Source organism: Phocoena sinus, chromosome 11, assembly GCF_008692025.1.
Source record: "Phocoena sinus isolate mPhoSin1 chromosome 11, mPhoSin1.pri, whole genome shotgun sequence".
Taxonomy (NCBI): domain Eukaryota; kingdom Metazoa; phylum Chordata; class Mammalia; order Artiodactyla; family Phocoenidae; genus Phocoena; species Phocoena sinus.
In genome coordinates this window covers 6597768-6622143 of record NC_045773.1, presented here as the reverse complement: position 1 = coordinate 6622143, position 24376 = coordinate 6597768, and the positions used below count along the sequence as shown (strand labels likewise).

Sequence of the window (24376 nt, the reverse complement as noted above, 5' to 3'; positions counted from 1 at the left end):
AGCTTGATGACTGCTAGCCCTGGTGCTGCTCCCTGCTCCCCATCCACTCCGGGACTGCTGACACTCAGAGTTCTCCTCCCTCCAGCTGGGACAGTGGTCCAACCCCAGTCTCTACAAAGGAGCTGCTAATGAAACTCTTGTAGGCTCAAACGTCCTACAACTAGCGTAATTTTAACTGAGGGAATAAAGAATGGGGGCCTGAATTTACTACCCTTCAACAATACTTTTCATACTTAGAGCAGAAGAAAAACGCAGAGCAGAGGACGGAGTGACAGCAGACTCAGTCCTGGTGACTGCCCCCACCCCACGCCCCTCCGCCCAGCCTGCCGGCTTCCCGAGCTGTCCTCTCTTTGCAGCATGATGCCCAGATGGCAGCCAGGCCTCGCCCTCGGAGCTCTCCGCTCAGCCATGGGCTGCCTAGCAGGGAAGGCGGCATCTGGCTCCTGAGTCACTTGACTCCTGACACTCAGGAAGAGGTGGAACTTCTAGGCCTATCTCCTGAAACGGCTACTGACTTAGCTATGTCTGTTTTAACCCATTTACAAACATGTACTGAACACCCACTTGTCAGCGATTCTTAACTTCTCCTGTGCAGTCTGGTGAACGTTATGGTCCCTTCTCAGAATAATGGATAAAATACATAGAGCTAGGTCTTCCCTGGTGGCGCAGTGGTTGAGACTCCGCCTGCCGATGCAGGGGACATGGGTTCGTGTCCCGGTCCGGGAAGATCCCACATGTCATGGAGCGGCTGGGCCGGTGAGCCACGGCCACTGAGCCTGCACGTCTGGAGCCTGTGCTCCGCAACGGGAGAGGCCACAACCGTGAGAGGCCCATGTACCGCAAAAAAAACAAAAAACAAAAAACAAACAAAAAATACATAGAGCTAGGATTATAAAGAAAACCCAATTATACTGATATACAGTTATCAAAACGTTAAAGAACAATTTATGTTATTAGTGATACGTGTGCTTCTTTGTTAACACTTTAAGTAACAAACTCTAGTGGCAAGTCTGATAACCATTCTAACTTCAAAGTAGTGATGAGCATAAATGCTGTTTTGAGAAAGCTACAACAACTGTAATGTGATATAAAAATATCTGTGACGGTCTTCCCTAGTGGCACAGTGGTTAAGGATCCGCCTGCCAATGCAGGGGACACGGGTTCGAGCCCTCGTCCAGGAAGACCCCACATGCTGCGGAGCAACTAAACCCGTGCGCCACAACTACTGAGCCTGTGCTCTAGAGCCCATGAGCCACAACTACTGAAGCCCGCACGCCTAGAGCCCATGCTCCGCAACAAGAGAAGCCACCACAATGAGAAGCCCGCGCGCCGCAACGAAGAGTAGACCCCGCTCACCACAACCAGAGAAAGCCAGCGTGCAGCAACGAAGACCCAACGCAGCCAAAAATAAATAAATTTATTAAAAACAAAAATCTATGACTCCTATTGGTAACAAAGTGACAGGTACTATGAATACTACTGTAGTTCCTGGCCGATAGCCATAATTGAAGGAAATGCTAAATATCAGAGTCACTGAGAATAAAGAGGTAATGTTTTCCCTTTCCCAGTTCACCACCTCCTGAATTCTACCCACAGAACACTTGGAGATCCATGGTACCCAGGTTAAGAACCCCATCTACCTGAGGTAGTGAACTGAGGGAAAGCACTAGAGTGCGGCCACAAAACTGAGAGCCAGGATCTCAAGAACCTCAACAGGGAGAAAGGTAAATGAAACATTTGCAAATATTCACTGAGCACCTACCACGGGCAAACAGGCAGAATTATGGGATTTATATAATTACTATTACATTCTTAGATCACCAGCCTTGAGTCACTTTAGATCATGTGGTAGCTAAACTTATTTAAAAAAAAAAAAAGTTAGTTTCCCACTTTTGAAAATAGCAGTGGCCACTGGACGCTTGTTGCAAGTAGGCTCTAACTGGGTGGAGACAGCGGCAGCCTGTGTTGGGGGTGAGTGGGTGGAGGCTCTGAGAGCCTATAACTGACTCCCTCGCCCCAGGTCTGCCAGTGGGCATTTGGGCAGCAGAATTGGGATTTGCTCCTGGCTCCATCGGACTGGGATACCTGATGAGGGCAGCCGGCTGGCTGGGACCAGGTGTCCTCTCCGCTGACTGCACTGCGGGCTGCTCTGATCTGGCCCTCAGCCCTTCCTGCCATGTCTGAGAAGCCCACTCTCTGCGACCTTGCCCCGGGGTTGGCCGCACTCACCCCCTGAGGTCGGCGATGAGGATCTGCCCTCCGTTGCGCACGTCGAAGATCTTGACGGACCTGTCCGATGAGCAGGTTGCCAGGCGGGTGCCGTAGTAGTCCATCTGGGCATCATGCTGCAACGAGAGGACAGCTCGGCAGGCTGGGCGGAGCGGGTGGGGTGGGGGCAGTCACCAGGACTGAGTCTAGGAGGGACCAGAATCTACCTGAAGTTAATCAAACCTCAAGGAATCATCACTATCAGGCAGGAAGCTAGCATGTCAACGTTCTCACTTCTCTGACAGGTAATTTCCTTCTGAAAGGGACAAGAAAAACCACACCCAGCTGCTTTTAGACCCTTTACATCACAGGGGAAGTCTTTCCCAGTCCTGTTCTGCAGGGTGGGTATATGGGAGAAGAGAAGCTTGCCTAGCTTCCCTCTTCTTCCTCCTTCCTCACGCCCCACTGTGTTCCGAGGCTCCGTGGGCCGCCAGGGAGGTTTGGCTCAGCGCCAGAACCCAGGGCTAATGCTGACCCAAAGAAGCAGGCCACTGACTGCCTGCAGGCCCCAATCAGGTCCTCCATGATGCACGCCAGTACCCCAGACTCTCCACTCATGCCTTAAATGTCACTGGTCCCATCACTGATGAACCAACTTCATCGATGCTGCCTGGCCATCCAGACCTAGGGCTGGGCCCTGCGCACAGCTCCTTTTCCATCTGGGCGATGGCTCCTCTGAGCCAATCCACCTGCTGCCTCACTCTACTTACTGGCCCCTCCTGTTTGCTGGTCCTGCCTATTCCAACGGATGACACTTTCTTCACTGTTGCGCCTTGGGGGTTTCAGGAACTATTAGCTGTCACTCTTGTGGTCATCAGGGGCAATCACATCCTTTCAAAGGGAAGCAATCATTTCGTCTGCTTCAACATTCCTTCCTCACCTCCCTACCCAAGGAAAACATCCTGATTCTTCTTGGGAGGCCAACCCCCTGCACCATTCCAGGTCTTGGCTTGTTGGAAGGCAGGCAGGGCAGGTGCTACGACAGAGCTTCTCTGCAAGTGTTTTTCTGAAGCACTGCTCCTGCAGAGTGCTATCACACACTTTGGGAGGAAGTACGGCAAAGAACCTAAGAGATTTAAATCCTATCTCAAGTTACCTGCTGTGCAACCTTAGAAAAATTTCCTAATACCCTTGAACCTAGTTTCCTTATCTTTAAATGCACCTGATGATGGCATCCACTTCGAGGGCTGTTATGAAGCTTAAATGAGAAGTATTCAGCATGGGGTGTGATGCACAGTGAGCATGCAGACGTTAGTCATTACTACTTTGTCTCATCTGTTCCCCAAGATGAACCCACAGAGAGAGGTAGCATATCCATAATTTTCCCCATCTTAGCTATGAGGAAATCAGGGCTGGCTCAGAAAAGTTTAGAGATTGACTATGAGTTTGGTTCAAGATGGCAGAGTAGAAGGACATGCCCTCACTCTCTCTTGCGAGAGCACCGGATTCACAACTAACTGCTGAACAATCATGGACAGAAGACACTGGAGCTCACCAGAAAAGATACCCCACATCCAAAGACAAAGGAGAACCGCAGTGAGACGGTAGGAGGGGCGCAATCACAATAAAATCAAATCCCATAACTGCTGGGTGGGTGACTCACAGACTGGAGAACACGTATACCACAGAAGTCCACCCACGGGAGTGAAGGTTCTGAGCCCCACGTCAGGCTTCACAACCTGGGAGTCCAGCAACAAGAGGAGGAATTCCTAGAGAATCAGATTTTGAAGACTAGTGGGATTTGATTGCACGACTTCGACAGGACTGGGGGGAACAGACTCCCCTCTTGGAGGGCACACACAAAGTAGTGTGTGCATCGGGACCCAGGGAAAGGAGCAGTGACCCCAGGGGAGACTGAATCAGACCTACCTGCTAGTGTTGGAGGGTCTCCTGCAGCGGCAGGGGGTGGCTGTGGCTCACCGTGGGGACAAGGACACCGGAAGCAGAAGTTCTGGGAAGTACTCCTTGGTGTGAGCCCTCCCAGAGTCCACCATTAGCCCCACCAAAGAGCCGGGTAGGTTCCACTGTTGGGTTGCCTCAGGCCAAACAACCAACAGGGAGGGAACCCAGCCCCACCCATCAGCAGACAAGTGGATTAAAGTTTTATTGAGCTATGCTCAGAGCAACACCACTCTACCCCCCACCAGTCTCTCCCATCAGGAAACTTGCACAAGCCTCTTAGATAGCCTCATCCACCAGAGGGCAGACAGCAGAAACAAGATCAGCTACAACTCTGTAGCTGTGGAAGGAAAACCACATTCACAGAAAGACAGACAGATGAAAAGGCAGAGGACTTTGTACCAGATGAAGGAACAGGATAAAACCCCAGAAAATCAACTAAATGAAGTGGAGACAGGCAACCTTCCAGAAAAATAATTCAGAATAATGATAGTAAAGATGATCCAGGGGGCTTCCCTGGTGGCGCAGTAATTGAGAGTCCGCCTGCCAAAGCAGGGGATGTGGGTTTGTGCTCTGGTCCGGGAGGAACCCACATACCACAGAGTGGCTGGGCCCATGAACCACTGCCGCTGAGCCTGCGCGTCTGGAGCCTAAGCTCTGAAACGGGAGAGGCCACAGCAGTGAGAGGCCTGCGTACCGCAAAAAAAAAAAAAAAAAAAAGATGATCCAGGACCTCGGAAAAAGAAGGGAGGCAAAGATCAAGAAGATGCAAGAAAATGTTTAACAAAGACCTAGAAGAATAAAAGAACAAACAAACAGAGATGAACAATACAGTAACTAAAATGAAAAATATACTAGAAGGAATCAATAGCAGAATAATTGAGGCAGAAGAACGGTAAAGTGACCTGGAAGACAGAATGGTGAAATTCACTGCTGCAGAACAGAATAAAGAAAAAAGAATGAAAAGAAATGAAGACAGCCTAAGAGACCTCTGGGACAACATTAAACACAACAACATTAGCATGACAGGGGTCCCAGAAGGAGAAAAGAGACAAAAAGGACCTGAGAAAATATTTGAAGAGATTATAGTCGAAAACTTCCCTAACATGGGAATGGAAATAGCCACCCAAGTCCAGGAAGCACAGCGAGTCCCAGGCAGGACAAACCCAAGGAGACACCTGCCAAGACACATAGTAATCAAATTGGCAAGAATTAAAGACAAAGAAAAATTATTGAAAGCAGTAAGGGAAAAACAACAAATAACATACAAGGGAACTTCCATAAGGTTAAGAGCTGATTTCTCAGCAGAAACTCTACAAGCAAGAAGGGAGTGGCATGACATATTTAAAGTGATGAAAGGGAAGAACCTACAACCAACGTTACTCTACCCAGCAAGGATCTCATTCAGATTCGACGGAGAAATCAAAAGCTTTACAGACCAGCAAAAGCTAAGAGAATACAGCACCACCGAACCAGCTCTACAGCAAATGCTAAAGGAACTTCTCTAAGTGGGAAACACAAGAGAAGAAAAGGACCTACAAAAACAAACCCACGACAATTAAGAAAATGGTCATAGGAACATACATATTGATAATTACCTTAAACGTGAATGGATTAAATGCTCCAACCAAAAGACACAGGCTCACTGAATGGTTACAAAAACAATACCCATATATATGCTGCCTGCAAGAGACCCACTTCACACCTAGGGACATGTACAGACTGACAGTGAGGGGATGGAAAAAGATATTCCATGCAAGTGGAAATCAAAAGAAAGCTGGAGTAGCAATACTCATATCAGATAAAACAGACTTCAAAATAAAGAATGTTACAAGAGACAAGGAAGGACAGTACATCATGATCAAGGGATCAATCCAAGAAAAAGATACAACAATTATAAATATATATGCACCCAACATAGGAGCACCTCAATACATAAGGCAACTGCTAACAGCTATAAAAGAGGAAATCGACAGTAACACAATAATAGTGGGGGACTTTAACACCTCACTTACACCAATGGACAGATCATCCAGACAGAAAATTAATAAGGAAACGCAAGCTTTAAATGACACAACAGACCAGACAGATTTCACTGATATTCATAGGACATTCCATTCAAAAAGAGCAGATTACACTTTCTTCTCAAGTGCACATGGAACGTTCTCCAGGATACATCACATCTTGGGTCACACATCAAGCCTCGGTAAATTTAAGAAAATTGAAATCATATCAAGCATCTTTTCTGACCACAATGCTATGAGATTAGAAATGAATTACAGGGGAAAGAAATGTAAAAAACAAAGACACATAGAGGCTAAACAATACGTTACTAAGTAACCAAGAGATCACTGAAGAAATCAAAGAGGAAATCAAAATATACCTACAGACAAATGACAATGAAAACACAACGATCCAAAACCTACTGGATGAAGCAAAGCAGTTCTCAGAGGGAAGTTTATAGCAATACAATTCTACCTCAAGAAACAACAAACATCTCAAATAAACAATCTAACCTTACACCTAAAGGAACCAGAGAAAGAAGAACAAACAAAACCCAAAGGTAGTAGAAGGAAAGAAATCATAAAGATCAGAGCAGAAATAAATGAAATAGAAACAAAGAAAACAATAGCAAAGATCAATAAAACTAACAGCTGGTTCTTTGATAAGATAAAATTGATAAACCTTTAGCCAGACTCATCAAGAAAAAGAGGGAGAGGACTCAAATCAATAAAATTAGAAATACAAAAGGAGAAGTTACAACAGACTCCACAGAAATACAAAGTATCCTAAGAGCCTGCTATAAGCAACTCTATGCCAATAAAATGGACAGCCTGGAAGAAATGGACAAATTCTTAGAAAGGTATAACCTTGCAAGACTCAACCAGGAAGAAAGAGAAAATATGAACAGACCAATCACAAGTAATGAAATTGAAACTGTGATTAAAAATCTTCCAACAGGGCTTCCATAGTGGTGCAGTGGTTGAGAGTCCGCCTGCCGATGCAGGGAACACAGGTTCGTGCCCCGGTCTGGGAAGACCCCACATGCCGCGGAGCGGCTAGGCAAAGGAAACATGGCCGCTGAGCCTGCGGGTCCGCAGCCTGCGCTCCACAGCGGGAGAGGCCACAACAGTGAGAGGCCCGCGTACCCCAAAAAAAAAAAAAAAAAAAAAAAAAAAATCTCCCAACCAACAAAAGTCCAGGACCAGATGGCTTCACAGGTGAATTCTGTCAAACATTTAGAGAAGAGCTAACATCCATCCTTCTCAAACTCTCCCAAAAAACTGCAGAGGAAGGAACACTCCCAAACTCATTCTATGAGGCCACCATCACCCTGATACCAAAACCAGACAAAGATACTACAAGAAAATTACAGACTAATATCACTCACGAATACAGATGCAAAACTCCTCAACAAAATACTAGCAAGCAGAATCCAACAACACATTAAAAGGATCATACACCATGATCAAGTGGGATTTATCCCAGGGATGTAAGGATTCTTCAATATACGCAAATCAATCAATGTGATACACCATATCAACAAACTGAGAAAGAAATGCCATATGATCATCTCAGTAGATGCAGAAAACACTTTTGACCAAATTCAACACCCATTTATGATAAAAACTCTCCAGAAAGTGGGCATAGAGGGAACCTACCTCAACATAATGAAGGCCATATATGACAGACCCATGGCAAACATCATTCTCAATGGCGAAAAACTGAAAGCATTTCCTCTAAGATCAGGAACAAGACAAGGATGTCCGCTCTCACCACTATTATTCAACATAGTTTTGGAAGTCCTAGCCACGGCAATCAGAGAAGAAAAAGAAATAAAAGGAATACCAATTGGAAAGGAAGAAGTATAACTGTCACTGTTTGCAGATGACATGATACTATACATAGAGAATCTTAAAGATGCCACCAGAAAACTACTAGAGCTCATCAATGAATTTGGTAAAGTTGCAGGATACAAAAGTAATGTACAGAAATCTCTTGCATTCTTACACACTAATGATGAGGAATCTGAAAGAGAAATTAAGGAAACACCCCCATACCATTGCAACAAAAAGAATAAAATACCTAGGAATAAACTGACCTAGGGAGATGAAAGACCTGCATGCAGAAAACTATAAGACACTGATGAAAGAAATTAAAGATGATACAAACAGATGGAGAGATATAGCATATTCTTAGATTGGAAGAATCCATACTGTGAAAATGGTTATACTACCCAAAGCAATCTACAGATTCAATACAATCCCTATCAAATTACCAATGGCATTTTTTACAGAACTAGAACAAAAAAAATCTTAAAATTTGTATGCAGACACAAACGACCCTGAATAGCCAAAGTGGTCTTGAGGGTAAAAAACAGAGTCGGAGGAATCAGACTCGCTGACTTCAGACTATACTACAAAGCTATAGTAATCAAGACAATATGGTACTGGCACAAAAACAGAAATATAGATCAATGGAACAGGATAGAAAGCCCATAGATAAACCCACGCACCTATGGTCAACTAATCTATGACAAAGGAGGCAAGGATATGCAATGGAGAAAAGACAGTCTCTTCAATAAGTGCTGCTGGGCAAAATGGACAGCTACATGTAAAAGAATGAAATTAGAACACTCCCTAACACTGTTCACAAAAATAAACTCAATATGGATTACAGACCTAAATGTAAGACTTGACACTATAAAACTCTTAGAGGAAAACATAGGAAGAACACTCTTTGACATAAATCACAGCAAGATCTTTTTTGATCCACCTCCTAGAGTAATGGAAATAAAACCAAAAATAAACAAATAGGACCTAATGAAACTTCAAAGCTTTTGCATAGCAAAGGAAACTACAGACAATACAAAAAGACAACCCTCAGAATAGGAGAGCATATTTGCAAATGAACCAACAGACAAAGGATTAATTTCCAAAATACATAAACAGCTCATGCAGCTCAGTATTAAAAAAACAAACAACCCAATCCAAAAAATGGGCAGAAGACCTAAATAGACATTTCTCTAAAGAAGACATACAGACGGCCAAGAAGCACGTGCAAAGCTGCTCAACATCACTAATCATTAGAGAAATGCAAATCAAAACTACAATGAGGTATCACCTCACACCACTGAGAATGGGCATCATCAGAAAATCTACAAACAACCAATGCTGGAGAGGATGTGGAGAAAAGGGAAACCTCTTGCACTGTTGGTGGGAATGTAAACTGATACAGCCACTATGGAGAACAGTATGGAGGCTCCTTAAAAAACTAAAAACAGAATTACCACATGACCCAGCAATCCCACTACTGGGTGCATACCCAGAGAAAACCATATTTCAAAAAGATACATGCAGGGCTTCCCTGGTGGTGCAGTGGTTGAGAGTCCGCCTGCCGATGCAGGGGACACGGGTTCGTGCCCTGGTCCGGGAAAATCCCACATGCTGTGGAGAGGCTGGGCCCGTGAGCCATGGCCGCTGAGCCTGCGCGTCCAGAGCCTGTGCTCCGCAATGGGAGAGGCCACAACAGTGAGAGGCCCACGTACCGCAAAAAAAAAAAAAAAAAGATACATGCATCCCAATGTTCACTGCAGCACTATTTACAATAGCCAGGTCATGGAAGCAACCTAAATGCCCATCAACAGACAAACGGATAAAGAATTTGTGGTACATATATACAACGGAATATTACTCAGCCGTAAGAAGGAACGAAATTGGGTCATCTGTAGAGACGTGGATGGATCTAGGGACTGTCATACAGAGTGAAGTCAGAAAAAGAAAAACAAATATCGTATACTACCGCATATATGTGGAACCTAGAAAAATGGTACACATGTACCGGTTTGCAGGGCAGAAATAGAGACACAGGGGTAGAGAACAAACGTATGGACACCAAGGGGGGAAAGCAGCGGCAGGGGGGTGGTGGTGGGATGAATTGGGAGATTGGGATTGACATGTATACACAAATATGTATAAAATGCATAACTAATGAGAACTTGCTGTATAAAAAAATAAAATAAAATTCAAAAAAAAAAAAGAGATTGACTGGGGATCTCAGACTGGATCTTCTTACCCAAGGTGCCACACTGTCTCCAAGGAGGTGTGGTCTCACAGCTAGAACACACATGATCCCACCCAGGGAACATACAATTCTGAGACTAGGCAGCCCCTCAGAAGTCCCAAAGCAACTGCTGGTGGGCAGGATGTGATGGCAGGATGCCTGGGATGAAATGCTGTAGGCTGACTGACCTGGGTTCTGTCCAAAGGCTACCTGGACTCCTTGCACTGCAAGAAGCAGAGTCCACATCTTTGCTGCTGGAGACTTTAACCTCTGGACCTTCTCCCACAGCCCTGTCCTTTTACACCAAACCCTATGATTGCCTCTCAGGAAACGCCTTGAGTTAATGACTTCCGGTTCAAAGAGTACTGTCTGGCCTGCTGTCTGTGCCGGTCCTACCTGGCTCTGCCTTTGTATTGAGTCATTTTCCTATTTTTTTCCTCCTTTTCCCATGGGGCTAAGAAGTGACAGCAGGAGGAATACAGGTGGGAAGACTAATTCAAACCTCTGCACCCACTTCCATCCCATCCCAGAGACAGTTACTTTTTTGGCCAGGAGACCGAGGACCTTGAGCTACAAATTGTTTCCAGGTTTCTCCTGCCGTACAGTGACCAGACTATCACAGCCCTGCCAACTCAGAGGGCACTGCTGGGAGACTGACCATACCCCTCAGGTTACAGCCTATCAAAGGCTGCAAAGCCACAGTGGATTCATAAATGATCAACAGAAATGCCCATGTCCACAGCATGTGACGAAGTGCTAAAGGAATACTTACAATCATGTCCTCATGGGAAGTATCCACAGTGTTAATTACTGACACCTAGAACCAAAGATATTGTTGGTAAATGCACTGATAGTTAGAATGCAATCATCTCATTGAATCCACTGATCATTTTTAAAGTTCTTGACTACATCTGTTCATTCATTCATTCATTCATTCAGCAGATGTTCACTCTAAGTGCCTTCATTTTGCCAAGCACTGTGCCAGGGACTGGAGATACAGACATGCAAAAGAGGTACTTCTTGCCCCTGAGAAGCCTGCACATAAGTAACCCCAACAAGGCAAGATAAATACTTTAATGGTGGTTAACGTGTGCTATAGCAGTCTGAGGGGCTGGTGGTGGTGGACATAAACTCGGCTCAGATGATGAGGAATTTGCCAGGTGGCACAGGGGAAAAAAAGTACAGTCCAATCAGAGGGCAAAACATGAGCAAAGAAGGGGGGATGGCGGCATGAGCGGTCCTGGCTACATTTGACGTTGAAGAGGGACCCTGAGGGAGCCATGGCCGGGGTTCCTTCCCGGATGACAGAGCCTCTGATGTTCCAGGCAGTTTTTCGCACAACAGCGTTAACACTTAACACTAATTGATTCAACTGATTCTCCTGAGGCTGCTCCCTGGTACACCATCTGTGACAGAGCCCAGTTTATAGGACTGGAACAGAGCTGCCATGGTCATCACCCTCCTACCCATTCTCTGAGGTGCAGCTCAAATTACGCTGCCCCCTGCCCCACCCAGAAGACTCCCAGATTCCCCAACTGGCTGGACTCCTCTGAATATCAACACTGAATGTCTACAACACTTTACACTGTTTCTTCTCCCAACCAGAAGGTGAGCTCCCTGGAGCCAGGGTCGGTGTCATTGGCCGTTCTGAATCCTCTCAAATCACCCAGTACAGTGCTTTGCAACCAGAAGGAGCTCAGTGACTATCGGCTGAATGAATAAGTAAATGAACAAAAATGCACAGCTCTACTTTGTTCAACCACCATTCTCTCAAAACTCTTGGGATAGAAAAGGGACGGAAAAGGAGGTTTCAGACTGGAAGTGATATTTTTTACCATTTCCCCCATGTCATCTTTTTCCAGCACAAGCCCTGCAGGTATAGAGTCTGACCTGACTTTTCAGAAAGGTGGATACTAGAAGAGGATGGCTGCAAAGCAGTGCAAAATGTACATGTCAAGTAAGCATAGGTTCTCTCACCAAAGTCTAGATGCCCCACAAAGCAGCCCCCGAGGTCTGCAAAGGCAAGTAAGGAAGATAAGGAAAAGCATCTCCTACGTGTGCCAAGCTGTCCGGGTCACAAAGTACTCTCACACGTGCACTGGCAAGGCCGAAGGGCAGAGTTCATCACAGCTGTCCGATGGACTAAGGAGATGAAGAAGCCCAGGGAATAGAAAGCACCTGCTCAAGTCACAGAGCTAGTTAAAGGTGGAGCTGGGAGAAGAGCCCCACCTGCTAACTCCCAGCCCACAAAGCCTTCCACTTGACTAGGCTGCCCATCTAGTTGTTACATCCAATTCCCTAAATCAATGGCTGAGGGCTAAGCAGAGGCAGGAAGAAAGCTTACTGGTAGTTTCATACTACTTCGCCAGAGAACCTTGGAGATAACCAGCATTTATTTTGAACCACTCTCACGCACCAACCAGGATTGATGAACAAGTGCTTTTTTTTTTTTTAAAGCACCTTAAAAAAAAAAAGTCCCTCCTCCTAAGCACCTCAAGATGTATGGTCTTCCTTGAGTAGTAAAAGACAGCCCTCAAAACAATTAAGCTCTCCAGAATTACTTAATGAGTTAAAAACTCATTTAAAAAGAGCAGAGTGTCAGGGTGTAAGAGACCCCAACTCTACTTAGCAGCTGAAGAATCAGAGACCAAAAAACCCCCGAGAAATTTAAAACCCAGTGCCCTGCAAAGCAAGAACCAAACCCAGCGTCCAGACTTCTGGGTTCACCCACGTTTCCTCAAAAACCCAGGCACAGCCATTTTCCCGAGAGCACCGGCTTACTGAACCCCCCCTCTGTGCCAGGCTCAGGCTAGATGCTTCTATCCATTAGTTCCCACTGGCGGTCATTCACTGGATGAGTAAGTGTGGAGTGAATGTACACTGTGGATACCACAGAGGTTTAAAAACCCGAGCCCCTGCATCACAGGAGCATTCAGCTCATCCTTACATCAGTTTCCTGAAGTGCCCGTCATACCTCGGGGCCCTGGGCTAAGCACCCGTTGCACAAACATCTCTGCTGGGAGAGGCGGGAGGTGGGAGAAGGGAATGGTTGTGAGGGTTTGAATCTCAGCTCTGCCACTTGTTCCCTGTGCAAGAGGCTTCACCTCTCTGAACCTCCAGCTTCCTAATTTGTCAAAGGTCGATTAATAACAGCCCCGACGTCATGGGGCTGTTAGTAGGCTGAGATTAGGAACAAATGCTTGGAACGTACTAAGGGCTCAGGCCACAGTACCTCCAACGGTGTTTGGGGTTTTGTTTTCAATTGTTGGGGAAAGAGAAGGAAAAGAAGAAGCAGGAGACGCGGCCCGCAGAGTTCTGGGAGGTTCCGCAGCCTCCGCCTGGCCTCCCCCTCCGAAAGGTCCGGACGGGCAAGGCCAGAGACCCCCAGACCCGAAGCGGTGGGGGAGAGCTGAACGGCCCCAACTCGGGGCTTGAGCCTTAGCGCGGCGAAGAACCCGGGAGGGCCGCGACTACGGCCAGAACTCCGCTCGGCGACCCCGGCCCCAGTACTCACCATGGTTGCGGCGGCGACGGCGGCGGCAGCGGCAGCGCCAGGCCTCGGACGTGGCAGGTCCCGGCGGCGCCTCGGAACAGCTCACTTCCGGTGCCGGGCTCGCAGGCGGTCTGGCCCGGGCGCAGGAGCTTCCGGGCAGCAGCGCGCTCAGCTCGCACGAAGGTTCCGTCCTTTCTGGGGCGGTGCCAAGCCTTCCCACGGCCCCTCCCCTTCTCCGTGCGTGACGCTCGAGACCAAAGGGGTGGGACTCTCGTTTTCCAGGCGAGCCAGGCCCGGGACTTGAAATCTGAAACTCTAACCTGTCTTCTCTCGTGACCAACCCTTCCCTTTTCCTGAGATCCATACATGAAAAAAGGGACTCATACGTAACTACACCTCCACCCACCTCTCTGTGGTTCTGGGTGCGACTGGCCTTATGGTGAACAATTCAGGATGACTAATTTTGGGAGTAGTGGCCAGACTGGTCTTAGTGCTTCCTTGTTAGTCTCTCCTCAGGACCCAAGGCTGGGACCAGGGGCAAAGAAGCCCAGGGAATAACCCCCTAGCCAGAGGCTGAGCCTCTCGCCCTGCCCTCCCCAGGCCAGAAGACCCATGCCTTCAAACTGCCCCTTCCTGATAGCTCTGGGATCCTGTGAGTCTGGCCCACCAGGTAGATTCCCCAGGCAAGGAGGGATCTCAGCCAGACTCCTGCAGCTAGAGCCCAGGACCCAATCGCCAGTTTCCCCAACCCCTAGGTCCCTGGCTTCCCATCGGCACAGTGAGAATGCTGTACAGCTGGACAGAGCCTGGGGTCTCCCCTCAGCCACACATGGCCTGGCAGCCCTTGATCTCTCATGGCTTTAAGGAGTTGAGTGACCCAGGATGGAGTCTAGGCTTCCCTTGGGTGAGTCAAAATCCCTGTTTCCCCTCTTGAAACTGGAGGGAAGAGTCCTATAGCAGGAGATGGTCACTGCTGGAGGGACGATGTTAAGGCTCAGAGGGTGTGATAGACCCAGACCATCGAGGAGCTTTGGAGAGGGTGTCGGGGAATGGGGTCTTACAGAACTCAGGGCTGGACCTCCGGGTAGCAACTCACCCTCCACCCCCACCCCAGCTTTCAAGACCCATAATTTCCCTCTAATGGAAAAAGATTGCAGGGGTGTGAGGGGTGGTGCTTATGGTGGAAATACTGCAGGGAACAAAGTGGGAGGGGCCCTTGGGTCTCCTGTTCTTCAAGGGACATCCCCTGATCTCAGATCTGTAGATGTACTACTGATTCTCTGGGTGATAAAATCATATCACTTCTTTCTGAGCCTCACTTTCCTCCAGTAGAAAGTGGGGACAATGACACGTTAGATATAATACAAACACAATGCCTGGGGCATAGTTGTTATTTAAGGAATTCCCTGGTGTAGGCATTGAAGTTGAAGAGATTGAGGATTTGGGACAAACAGTGCAACTGTTTTCCTATTCATTAAAGTATTTGCTGGTGGAACTGAAAAGTTTTAAGTGCTGATTCTGGCATCAAGACTGCGAGGTATCAATACTGTATCCCCTACTTACTAGGTGGGCACACCCTTCTCTTCTCTGAGCTGCCGTCTCCTCTTCTGTTAAGTGGGAATTGTAATAATACCTCCTCTGGAAGGTTGATCTTGGGAGTAAATGGACCTTTGGATGTGAAACTGGGTTTGGGTTTGGAAGCGGTTGGGCCTACAGTGCTTGATCTGGGGATCAGTTTTCCCGGAGAAGAGCTGGTTTTTCGTGTGTGTGCGCGCGCGCGCACGCATGTGCAACCATCAACCTTTGAACCAACGTTGGCACTGTCTCTTGGTCTGGCCACATTCTTGTTCTTTGTGGATGTCCACCAGAGGTGTGCAAAGTTCAGACTCTTAGTGTGCCAGGGTCCCTTCTGCATTCCCCTGTCCCCAGTGGGGGATACCACCTACATTCTTTGTCCACATCTCCCATCAGCTCCCTCCGGTTAATCCCAGACCCCAAAGCTAAAAAAGCTTTCCCTAATCTGTGCCCTGACCTCCCAGACCCTGAACCTCCACCTCTTCTTCATCCTCCTGAGGCCTCTTCCCCCAGAGTCTTAGCCTCTGGGATTGTCAGCTGTTCCTCATGGAGGGTTAATGACTCACGGCAAGCTGAACTTGCCTCCCTCAAATGGTGACTGTTCAAAAGGTGTGACTCGGCGGAAGGAGAGAGACCACCCCTGAGCCATGCACCCTTGGGCAAAGTGCCTTTCCCTCCCAGGCACTTGGCCTCCCTCTGAGTTCAAATCCACGGAGGGCGGGGACCCAGCTGTCCCACGGAAAAAGGCCTTGTGATGTGTACTGTGTCTGCATTTCCACGTGTGCATTTATTGTTATTGCTCAGTATAGTGTTGAAAAGGCAGACAAATCCCATTAATTACAAAGAGCACAAGCCAGAGATACAGAGAAATCAAGAGTGTACAATAAGAGCACAGTCACGTTCCAGCCCCGATTTCCCCAGAGCCCCCCAGAGCCCGGGTAGCTCGTGGAAGCTGGAGGCGGCACCATTTCCTCGCTACTCTGGTATAAAATATGTGCACGCGAGAGTTAGCAAAGTGTGGCGACTAACCCCTCCCCGCCCCGAGAGGAAAGGTGAGGAGAGCACCACAGGCGTTACAGAACAGACTTAGGGAGCCGAGAAGGGCAGTCCCAAAGCAGCCTTAAATATCTTGTTTTCGGTGGAGGGGGTGATGGCTGATGCCCAGGGCCTGGGATCCCCCTCCCCCCACTTGGATGAACAGGGTCTTTACATCAAAATCAGGAGAGCTTGCTTTGGAACTTGGGAAAGACCTGGGGATTTTCTGCTGTTGTTTGATTTCAGCCTCGGCTCTGGAGGACCCAGAAGCCTTCAGAGAAACGCAACCCATCTCCACCCCACCCGCCATCTTCTAATGGTGGGATCTCCGACCCTACGGAGAGAGTTTTGTGTGGGAGGCACGTCACAGTGTGCGTTTGACAGCCTCCTGTAAGTAGAGCCAGAACCACTAGGGGGAGTCATCAGGGTGGTGAGAAGGTCCAGGCAAGAGATTGCTGCATCCCAAGGATGTATCACAACTGCTGAAAACTGTGAATAAGGAGCAAGAAGTGACCCTCTCCCCACCAAAATAGTTCAGGAAAGGGATATAGGAATAAACATTTCTCCGTGAGGAGAACTGGTAACTGGGCTACACATTCTGGTAGCTCCAGGTCTGGGAGAGACCCCTCTTTCTCGCCTGGACCAGGGCAGATGGAGGGTCCACCTCAGCACAGCCAAGGTAGGTGACTTTGGGTCCCACACTGAGATTGGGTGGGGGCTTGGTGGCCTCTCCTAACGACACCCTGGCTTAGGGGACAGGTGAGATGATGGGAGGACTATCTGGCTTCCCTCAAGATTCAGGATGCCCTTTTTATTTCTCCTTAGAGGGCTCTCTATTTAGTGAGCTGGGGTGGACAGTGCTTACAATGGTGGGAAGATGTTTGCACCTACAATGAAAGGGCCCAATATTTGGAGTGAGAGGAGGGCAGGAGGATGCAGGACTCGGCAAAACTTTAAGTTTACTTGGAAGAATAGATGTGAGAGAATAACCAGGAAATTTTGTAAAAAAAAAAAAAAAAAAAAGCGAAGCATTTATCCCACCACATAATGAAACATTATATAAAGTGACAATAATTAAAACTGTGTGGTTGGTGCCAGATGAGACACCGAGATAAGGGAACGGAGGAGATATTCCAGAAATAGACCCAAGTCTCTCCGAGCTGTCAGGAAGTGGTAAAGGGGGAATTTCAGCACAGTTGGGGAAGAGCGGCTGTTCAATAACTGGGATGTCCGGGCTGAGACAGGTCCAGGGTCCTTGTCCCAGTGCAGTCACTATCATTGGTCTGGTCTCAGAAGCAGGGGGCCCTCTTTCTTTTCCACTCTGTGCTCTGGTTGGGACAAGGGGGCAAGGGGCTACGGTGGGGGGGCTGGTGGGAGCAACCCAGGCTGCTGCTGAGTTAGGGAAGGAAACTCTTCAGTTTCCTCCCTGTCCACCTCCAAAGGTGGGTGACTCATTGAATGGGTCCCCTGGTCTTCCGTCATCTGTTAGGGGGAGACAGATTGGTGAGCTTAGACCTTGGAACTGAATAGGCTCCCTTCTCCTGGAGTCCCTGTCCGGAGGGCAGACAAGAAGCTGAGGGGATGGTGCAGTCCAAAACCGGCAAAAAGTATACATTACAGAGTATATATTTACTATGTTCTGTTTTATGTTGGTTTTTGCCTTTTTTTTTTTTTTAAGACCACAGACATTTCAGAACCATACTGAGGAGTGAGAAGAGTCAGCAACTGAAAGCATCACCATTGCATAGTATTAAATGAACAGAAATGGTGAGTTCTTTATTTACAGTTATTGTCTAGATAAAAAAATTCATAAAAACAGATGAATGGTCATAAATTATTTACCCCCTAATGGGGTGAACTGCCAAACGTACCCCATGCTGCTAGATATAGGACGCCGAGTGCAAGCTTTATGTACTACAGGGAGTTCTGACAAACCAATCATTTCCTGTGTGTGTGGATGTGTGTGTGCAAGTGTGAGGGTGTGTGTGTGTGTGTGTGTGTGTGTGAGCATCCATCATTCCTGACAAGAAAAGACCAACACGGACGTGGGGCATTCTCCGTAGCTTCCATGGCTCCTTCTCCCCTGGGCTGGGTCCCACTAGGGGAGACCCCCTCCTGCTTCCCTTGCGTCCTGGCTCCAAATGAGCAGGGAGCGTGGTGCACAAGCAGGGCTCTCCTGGCGTCATGGAATGAGGTCACGGACACAAGGCTGGAACAAAGCGGGAGATAGAGAACCTTGAAAAAGGAAACTACAAAAAACACCACGTTCCAAAGCTGCCCCAGGTTTTACAGGAGCGGGTCTTTCCTTTCTCTGAGGAGAACAGTGGGCGGTATTGGTCTTGGAATCCAATAAGCATATCTGAGGGTGGTCACCCCTCGGGGGATGCAGTTTCCTCTGCTGGGTACATTCAGAGATATTTCTTCACGACATTCAGGAGATGCTCTTGAGCAAAGAAAGTCCTCCTTCCAGGAAGGTTTTGCCAGGTGGGATGGGCTGACTTGGGATCCTAAACCCTCGGGTTTCTCCACAGCCATCCAGATGCAGGCCCTCCCAGCTGACTATGGCTCTTTTCCCGAGTGGCTCTCATCTTGTTTGTGGAAGAATTCTCTGGGCCTGGAGAAGGGAGGGGCCTGGGTAGACACAGAGCAACTGTGGGAAGGGTCAGTGTGAAGAATGCATTTCGCAAGCGAGGCAGAAGCGTTTGGTTTTCCTTGAAGCATGGGACATCATCGATCATGGTATTCAAAATGTCTTTTGCACTGTACAAGTTTATGGAAAAAGATCGTATGCTGAAAAGTCTCAAAGCAAACTTTGTATTAAATACAAAAGTTCTTTTATGAAAAAAGCTGATACCCACAAAGTGCTTAGCAGTTAAGAGGCTGACATACAATTAAATAAGCTCTTATTAAGTGGGATTACTAGTGCTGTTATTGTCTCAGGGAAAAAATAACCACCTTTTCTCACCTGTGATACTGTAGGGTTTCAGAATGGCTTTCTGTCTGGGAAAGCAAGACTTGCTGTTCAAAGGCTACAGTATATATTGCGACTACAGGAAGACAATTTGGTTTAAAAAAAATCACACTGAATACATCTCAATATACACGTCATAAGGTTCGTTCGGATCTAAATAGTGCAGAGAAAAAGGCTGTTCTTCTTCAAAAATAAAAAGAAAAGCAGCAAGCCATCATGATCCTCATCCAATATGCCAACAGCTCACTTGCTGCAATTTATAAGGAAATAAGCCTCTAAATTACTAACCGAAATAAAAACCAACACAATAGCATTTCTAATATTGCAAAACTACCTCAGTCTCTGTACAGACAGCGCCAGAGAGAATCTCTGTTTGAAATGCTCTTAGTAAACTCAAGTGAGTTTCATTGAGAGAAAAGTCTTCACCCAGTGCTTTGCCAACCCCGTCACCCTGGGGCCGGGCTGGCCATCAGTGCTTTGAGCGCAGGAAGACTTCTCTCCTCCTCCCCCTTTGTCTACGGAGCACGCTGTTGGACCCCTCAGGATGGATACTCGCTAACATTTGGCTTCTGCCTGAGCCTCCCTCGGTAGTCACATAATTGAACGGAAGTAGCAGGCAAAAATCAGAGCATGGCTATCGTAAAACATCAAGGATGCAATCCAGGGAGGTGTCTATCAGGCTGAGCTGTTTTTATAGCATCTCAGCCACCAGTGTTCTTAAACCGTACAAATAGCCGAAGACGTTATCTACAGGTTTGTAAACAAATTACATTCTTCTTTTAGGACATAAATAAGTTAAAATAGAGCAATTTAAGCAGAAACAAGGCAACATGCCGGCAAAGAAACTTTATATATCCATGTGTGTATATATATATATATATATATATATATATATACACATATAGACACATATATATCTACCTATCTATATGGACGTATACAGTCTTGGGGAAGTATACGTTGATATAGATACAAAGAAATGGATATAACCTTGTGAGTGTCTGAAGTTCTTCGGTTCCATTGGTGCAAATTTACTAGGCGAGTTAAGCTCTGCAATTTCAAAAAGTTGTTAAATTAACCTATACAACTGAGACCATGCTGCGCAAGCATTTCAAAAACTCACAGACCAGTGGATTGGATAAATAGTCTCAGAAAAGAGTCTGTCTGCAGTTCCCGCCTAAGAAAACAAAACAAACAAAAAAAACCCCCTCCCCAACCCCCCAAAAACCAAACAAGGGGAGGACCGGAAGTGTACAGTACATTCATGCAGGGGACATGGCGCCGGGCGGGTGCATGGCTGGTCCATGTCGGGTGGGAGCCAGGAAGGGCTAGTTCTGGGAAAAACCGCTCACTCCCTTAAGCCCCCGGAGGAGATCCCGCCCTCGCCTCGAAGTGAAAAAGAGTTCAAACAGCATCGCAGCCAGAAAAAGGGTCTGTTGGGTGGAAACGGTTTTCTCGCCAGTATTTGGTTTCCTGCTGTGGCTCGCTGCTGCTTGGGTGAGTCGGGTGCCTGGACGGGTGGGTGCCCGGGAGGTGGGTGGTGGCGGGGTCCTCAGCTAAAGCGACGTCTCCAGGCTGTGGATGGGGCTCCCTGGACTTGAAGAGGTAGCTGATTTGCTTGTGTCGGTCGTCAGGTTGATCCCGCTGTCGATGGCGCTGTTGTTCTTGTTGAGCGAGGACGGCGGGCTCGAGTTCTGCTTGAGTGCGGCATCTTCTTCCAGGTCGGTGTCGTCGATGAGGGGAATGTGGGGCTGTGAATCTTCGACCCGGAATTCAGGATGAGCCATGAAATTATGGATGGAGGTTCGAGACTCAGGCTTTTCTAGACCTTCATAGAGAGAGCTACGGAACGCCTTCACGACGCGGATCTGCAAGGGAAGCACGGGGGTGAGGAGCGCTGCCCCCAGGGGGGCCGGTGGCCAAGCTCTGGGGGGCTCGGAAGAGGGGCGGGTGGGGGAGAGGGGTTCGGGCACGGCAGGTGGCTGGAATCCACAGTCGCTGGGTGTCATGAGCACGGAGAGGAGAGGGAAGAACGGAAGCGGGGATTTAGGTTGTGTTCATCCGTGAGGTTTTTAAAATTGCTTGGGTTTGGGTAAAGACTACAGTATTAGGACAGGAGGAAGGAAGGCCCATCATAGCGATGATGGGAAGCTGTGGTTAGAGGAAGCTTAGTCCACTCCAGCGGGCACCCAGACCTAGTGAGAGACTGAGCCTTGTTAACTTTAAAGCAGAGGTTCGACCATGCAGAAGGGGTGCGAGACCAGGTGGGAATAAAGGAGGAAGGAGGAGAGGCTATTTCTTTGTAAAAAATTAATCTTAGAAAAACCACACGCGGTTAAGAAACCACAGACATGGAACAGATAACGTGTCACAAACAGAAAAGGAACAGAAAGGAGAGACAGTTGGATGAGCCGGGATGAGAAGGGACACACGAGGGCCAAACAGAGAAGGGCAACATCAAACCGAAGCAGCAAAGCAAACCGAAGCCAACTCGGGGCTTTCTGGGGTGCAGAGCAGAGGCAGCCAGAAAGCACGACGGAGGCGGCAACTGATGACATTCAGGGGCGCGAGCATGCTGGGGGGGGGGAGCCACACGGCACACACAGACGACACACGGCTACACTTGGAAGCCTGGACAATGTGAATGGAGGTCGTTTGTACCCAACGTTTCTTCCCTTCATGCATTTGGGAGGTAAACACTCGAGTATAGACTCAAAGCCCTGGCCACTCATTAGAGTTGGCTTTGGGGTCCCTTATTTCCTGGGGATTTTTCCTCCTTTCTTTATTTGTGCTTTGAAAACACAATAGCAAAAAACGAGGCCAAAATCAGAGGGCCAAACCCAGGCCCTGGGTAGGATTCTAAGAGGCTGTGGAACTGAGCCACAAAACAGCAAGTTCTTTCATTTTCTGTGTCTCAGTTGGAAGCTGGGTTCCCTGAAGAATGGAAGGAGGCTGGACGCTGAGTCGTCCAGGCCAGTGGGCAGAGCACTGGATCCAGAGTCGGGAAGACCCGAGTCTGCGTCCGGGCTCTGCCACTTCGGGTGCCTTGACTGCGGGCGAGCCACACCACCGGCCTGGCCGTCCCCTGTCCCGCCTCACAGGGTGCACAGGAACCGGACCCTCACTTTGAAGAGAGGCGTCCCTTCTCTGGACTCCTGGGAGGGGGAGCCAAGCCTACCATCTCAAGGGGCCGATGGGACTCGGGACAAAGGCGCCTCCTCCTCTCTTCCCAGCCCCAACTCAGAGCAGAGCCAGTGGTGGGGAAAGCAAGGCAGTATCCATGCTTCCAAGGAGCAGAGCCTCAGCCGAGGCGGCAGGGGTGCTGAGGCCGTCCGTCTTGGCCTTCCCTCCCCCCATATCACAGGCCTGTAGGGGGACAGAGGACTGGACAGGGCAGTTGTGGGGAGGCCCTTGTGGTCCCAGGATTTGCGGAGCTAAACCCAGAGGTAGCTCGTTGGTGGGGCTCAGGGGGGTAAGCCCTGTCCATGGGAGTGAATTTTCACAGTGACTGTGGCTGATGGTTTTAAGTGTCACAGCTCAGGGTCTGCTTGACTGTTTTAGAGAGGAGTCTTTCTAAAGCACATCCTAAGCCCCTCTGCCTTTTAATGTAGAGAACACAGAGAAGAATTTAAGTTTGTCAATAAGCCTTCTTGGTCTTGTGTAAGACCCCACAGTTTTGATTTTTTTTTTTTTTTTTAAGTTTTTCTCCTTTGCTGTCAGCCATCACTTACTAGTTCTGGCTTTCCCTTGTCTTCTCAAAAGCATCTCTGTCCCCTCTCCTCCTTATGTGCTATGGGCAGGGGACTCCAGGGAAACCTGCCTGGTGGAATCCTGCTTTCAGTAAGAGGCGTCAGGTGCCGAGAGAGAGCCAGCCAGACGCCATGCGTTAGTGCTGGTCGTCCGTGATGGCCATCTGGCTGCTCTGAGGTTTCTTTCTCCCTGGATTCCCTATCTGTGGCTCTGTAGAGATTATTCAATATTCTGATATCCTGATAACTGGGCCACTACTCCCTTGATTAAGTGAAAACAACAACAAAAAAGATGTTGCAGGCCTCAGTTTTCTTAACTGTAAAATGGGAATAATAATGATCATTGTAGCTGCTCAGCCCAGAGCCTGGCTGAATTGCAATAAGATGCCAGCCGGGAGCGCCTGGTGGAGGAGGAGGGATGGTGGCAGGACCCTGTCGTGTGACTGACAACGCAGAGGGGATGACACACAATGAGATGTAGGCCCCTCGCCCTCCCCCTGGAATGGAGACAACAGAAAGAATGAACTGCTCTGGACAAGACTGTGGGGACAAGACTTTTCGGGACACCCCGCCACGGCCATGTCAAGTCTCCACTTCGGATCTCTCGCGGCTGAAATGGAAAAAAGTATGGGAAGAAAAAAAAGCTCTCCCATCTCCCCTCCCTGCCTGCCCTGGTGATGGGCCTTGCTGACATGAGCTGCACTGGGGCGTGGGGTGAGGGGGAAGAGAGGAAGGGCCTCGGTCTGTGGGCTTTCAGACCTTTTGGTTCCATCAGCACAAAGCGGGTGGGGAGCCCCATGCCTGTTGTCGATGGCTCTGAGGAAATGCATGGGCCCCGGTCTGGGGCGGGTTCGACATACTCGAATGTTTACCCGGCTTCAAGGAAGCCAAGAGTCTGGGATTGATTCACATTCATTTCAGGCTCAAGGTTAAAGACTCACAACCTCTTTTAATTTCACTCTCTCTTGCTGAACTCTGTGTCCAGGGTTCTCTAGCCCTCTAGGGAAACAAACACATGGAATATTCAGACAGCGGAGAGGTCTGGGCTCCCCCCCAGAAGCAAGCCATTTTCTCGCCAACCCAAGGTTGCACTAAGTTAGTTACCAGAATGCTAATGAGAGGTCCAGCTTCCTTTCCTTCCCTTCTTCCCTTCTCCCCCTAAGAGATGCAAACTCCTTGCCCTAGCAGTCCTCAGAACCGGGAATCTGAAGGGGGAGTGGGACAGGGGATGCCCTATCTAGCAGGGTACGGCATCCAGAAAGTGGCTGGTCTGGGGTTGGGAGTCTGATGCTCTGGGTTTGAAGGAACAGGACCTTCACTCAT

The 24376-nt window shown here is 48.3% G+C and overlaps 2 protein-coding genes across 9 annotated transcripts in view; both read right to left on the bottom strand.

Moving 5' to 3' along the window:
* SEC13 (SEC13 homolog, nuclear pore and COPII coat complex component) overlaps positions 1-13903 on the bottom strand; it is an 86849-nt gene extending 72946 nt beyond the window's left edge. For 2 of the 6 annotated variants that reach the window (XM_032647898.1, XM_032647897.1), the window contains exons 1-3: positions 13745-13884; positions 11003-11047; positions 2230-2345 (exon numbers count right to left, since the gene is read on the bottom strand). In XM_032647898.1, coding sequence (XP_032503789.1) covers positions 2230-2345; positions 11003-11047; positions 13745-13747 — 164 coding nt within the window. In that variant the 5' untranslated portion in view covers positions 13748-13884. Of the gene's footprint in view, positions 1-2229; positions 2415-11002; positions 11048-13744 lie in introns of all 6 variants that reach the window. The other 4 variants (XM_032647896.1, XM_032647894.1, XM_032647893.1 and 1 more) reach the window with 4 other exon arrangements.
* Positions 13904-18078: 4175 nt separating this feature from the next.
* The window catches only part of ATP2B2 (ATPase plasma membrane Ca2+ transporting 2), a 210824-nt gene continuing 204526 nt past the window's right edge, over positions 18079-24376 (bottom strand). Inside the window, exons 25-26 of one of the 3 annotated variants that reach the window (XM_032649883.1) lie at positions 23998-24052; positions 18079-21172 (exon numbers count right to left, since the gene is read on the bottom strand). In XM_032649883.1, coding sequence (XP_032505774.1) covers positions 20861-21172; positions 23998-24052 — 367 coding nt within the window. In that variant the 3' untranslated portion in view covers positions 18079-20860. The remainder of the gene's footprint in view (positions 21173-23997; positions 24053-24376) is intronic. The other 2 variants (XM_032649881.1, XM_032649882.1) reach the window with 2 other exon arrangements.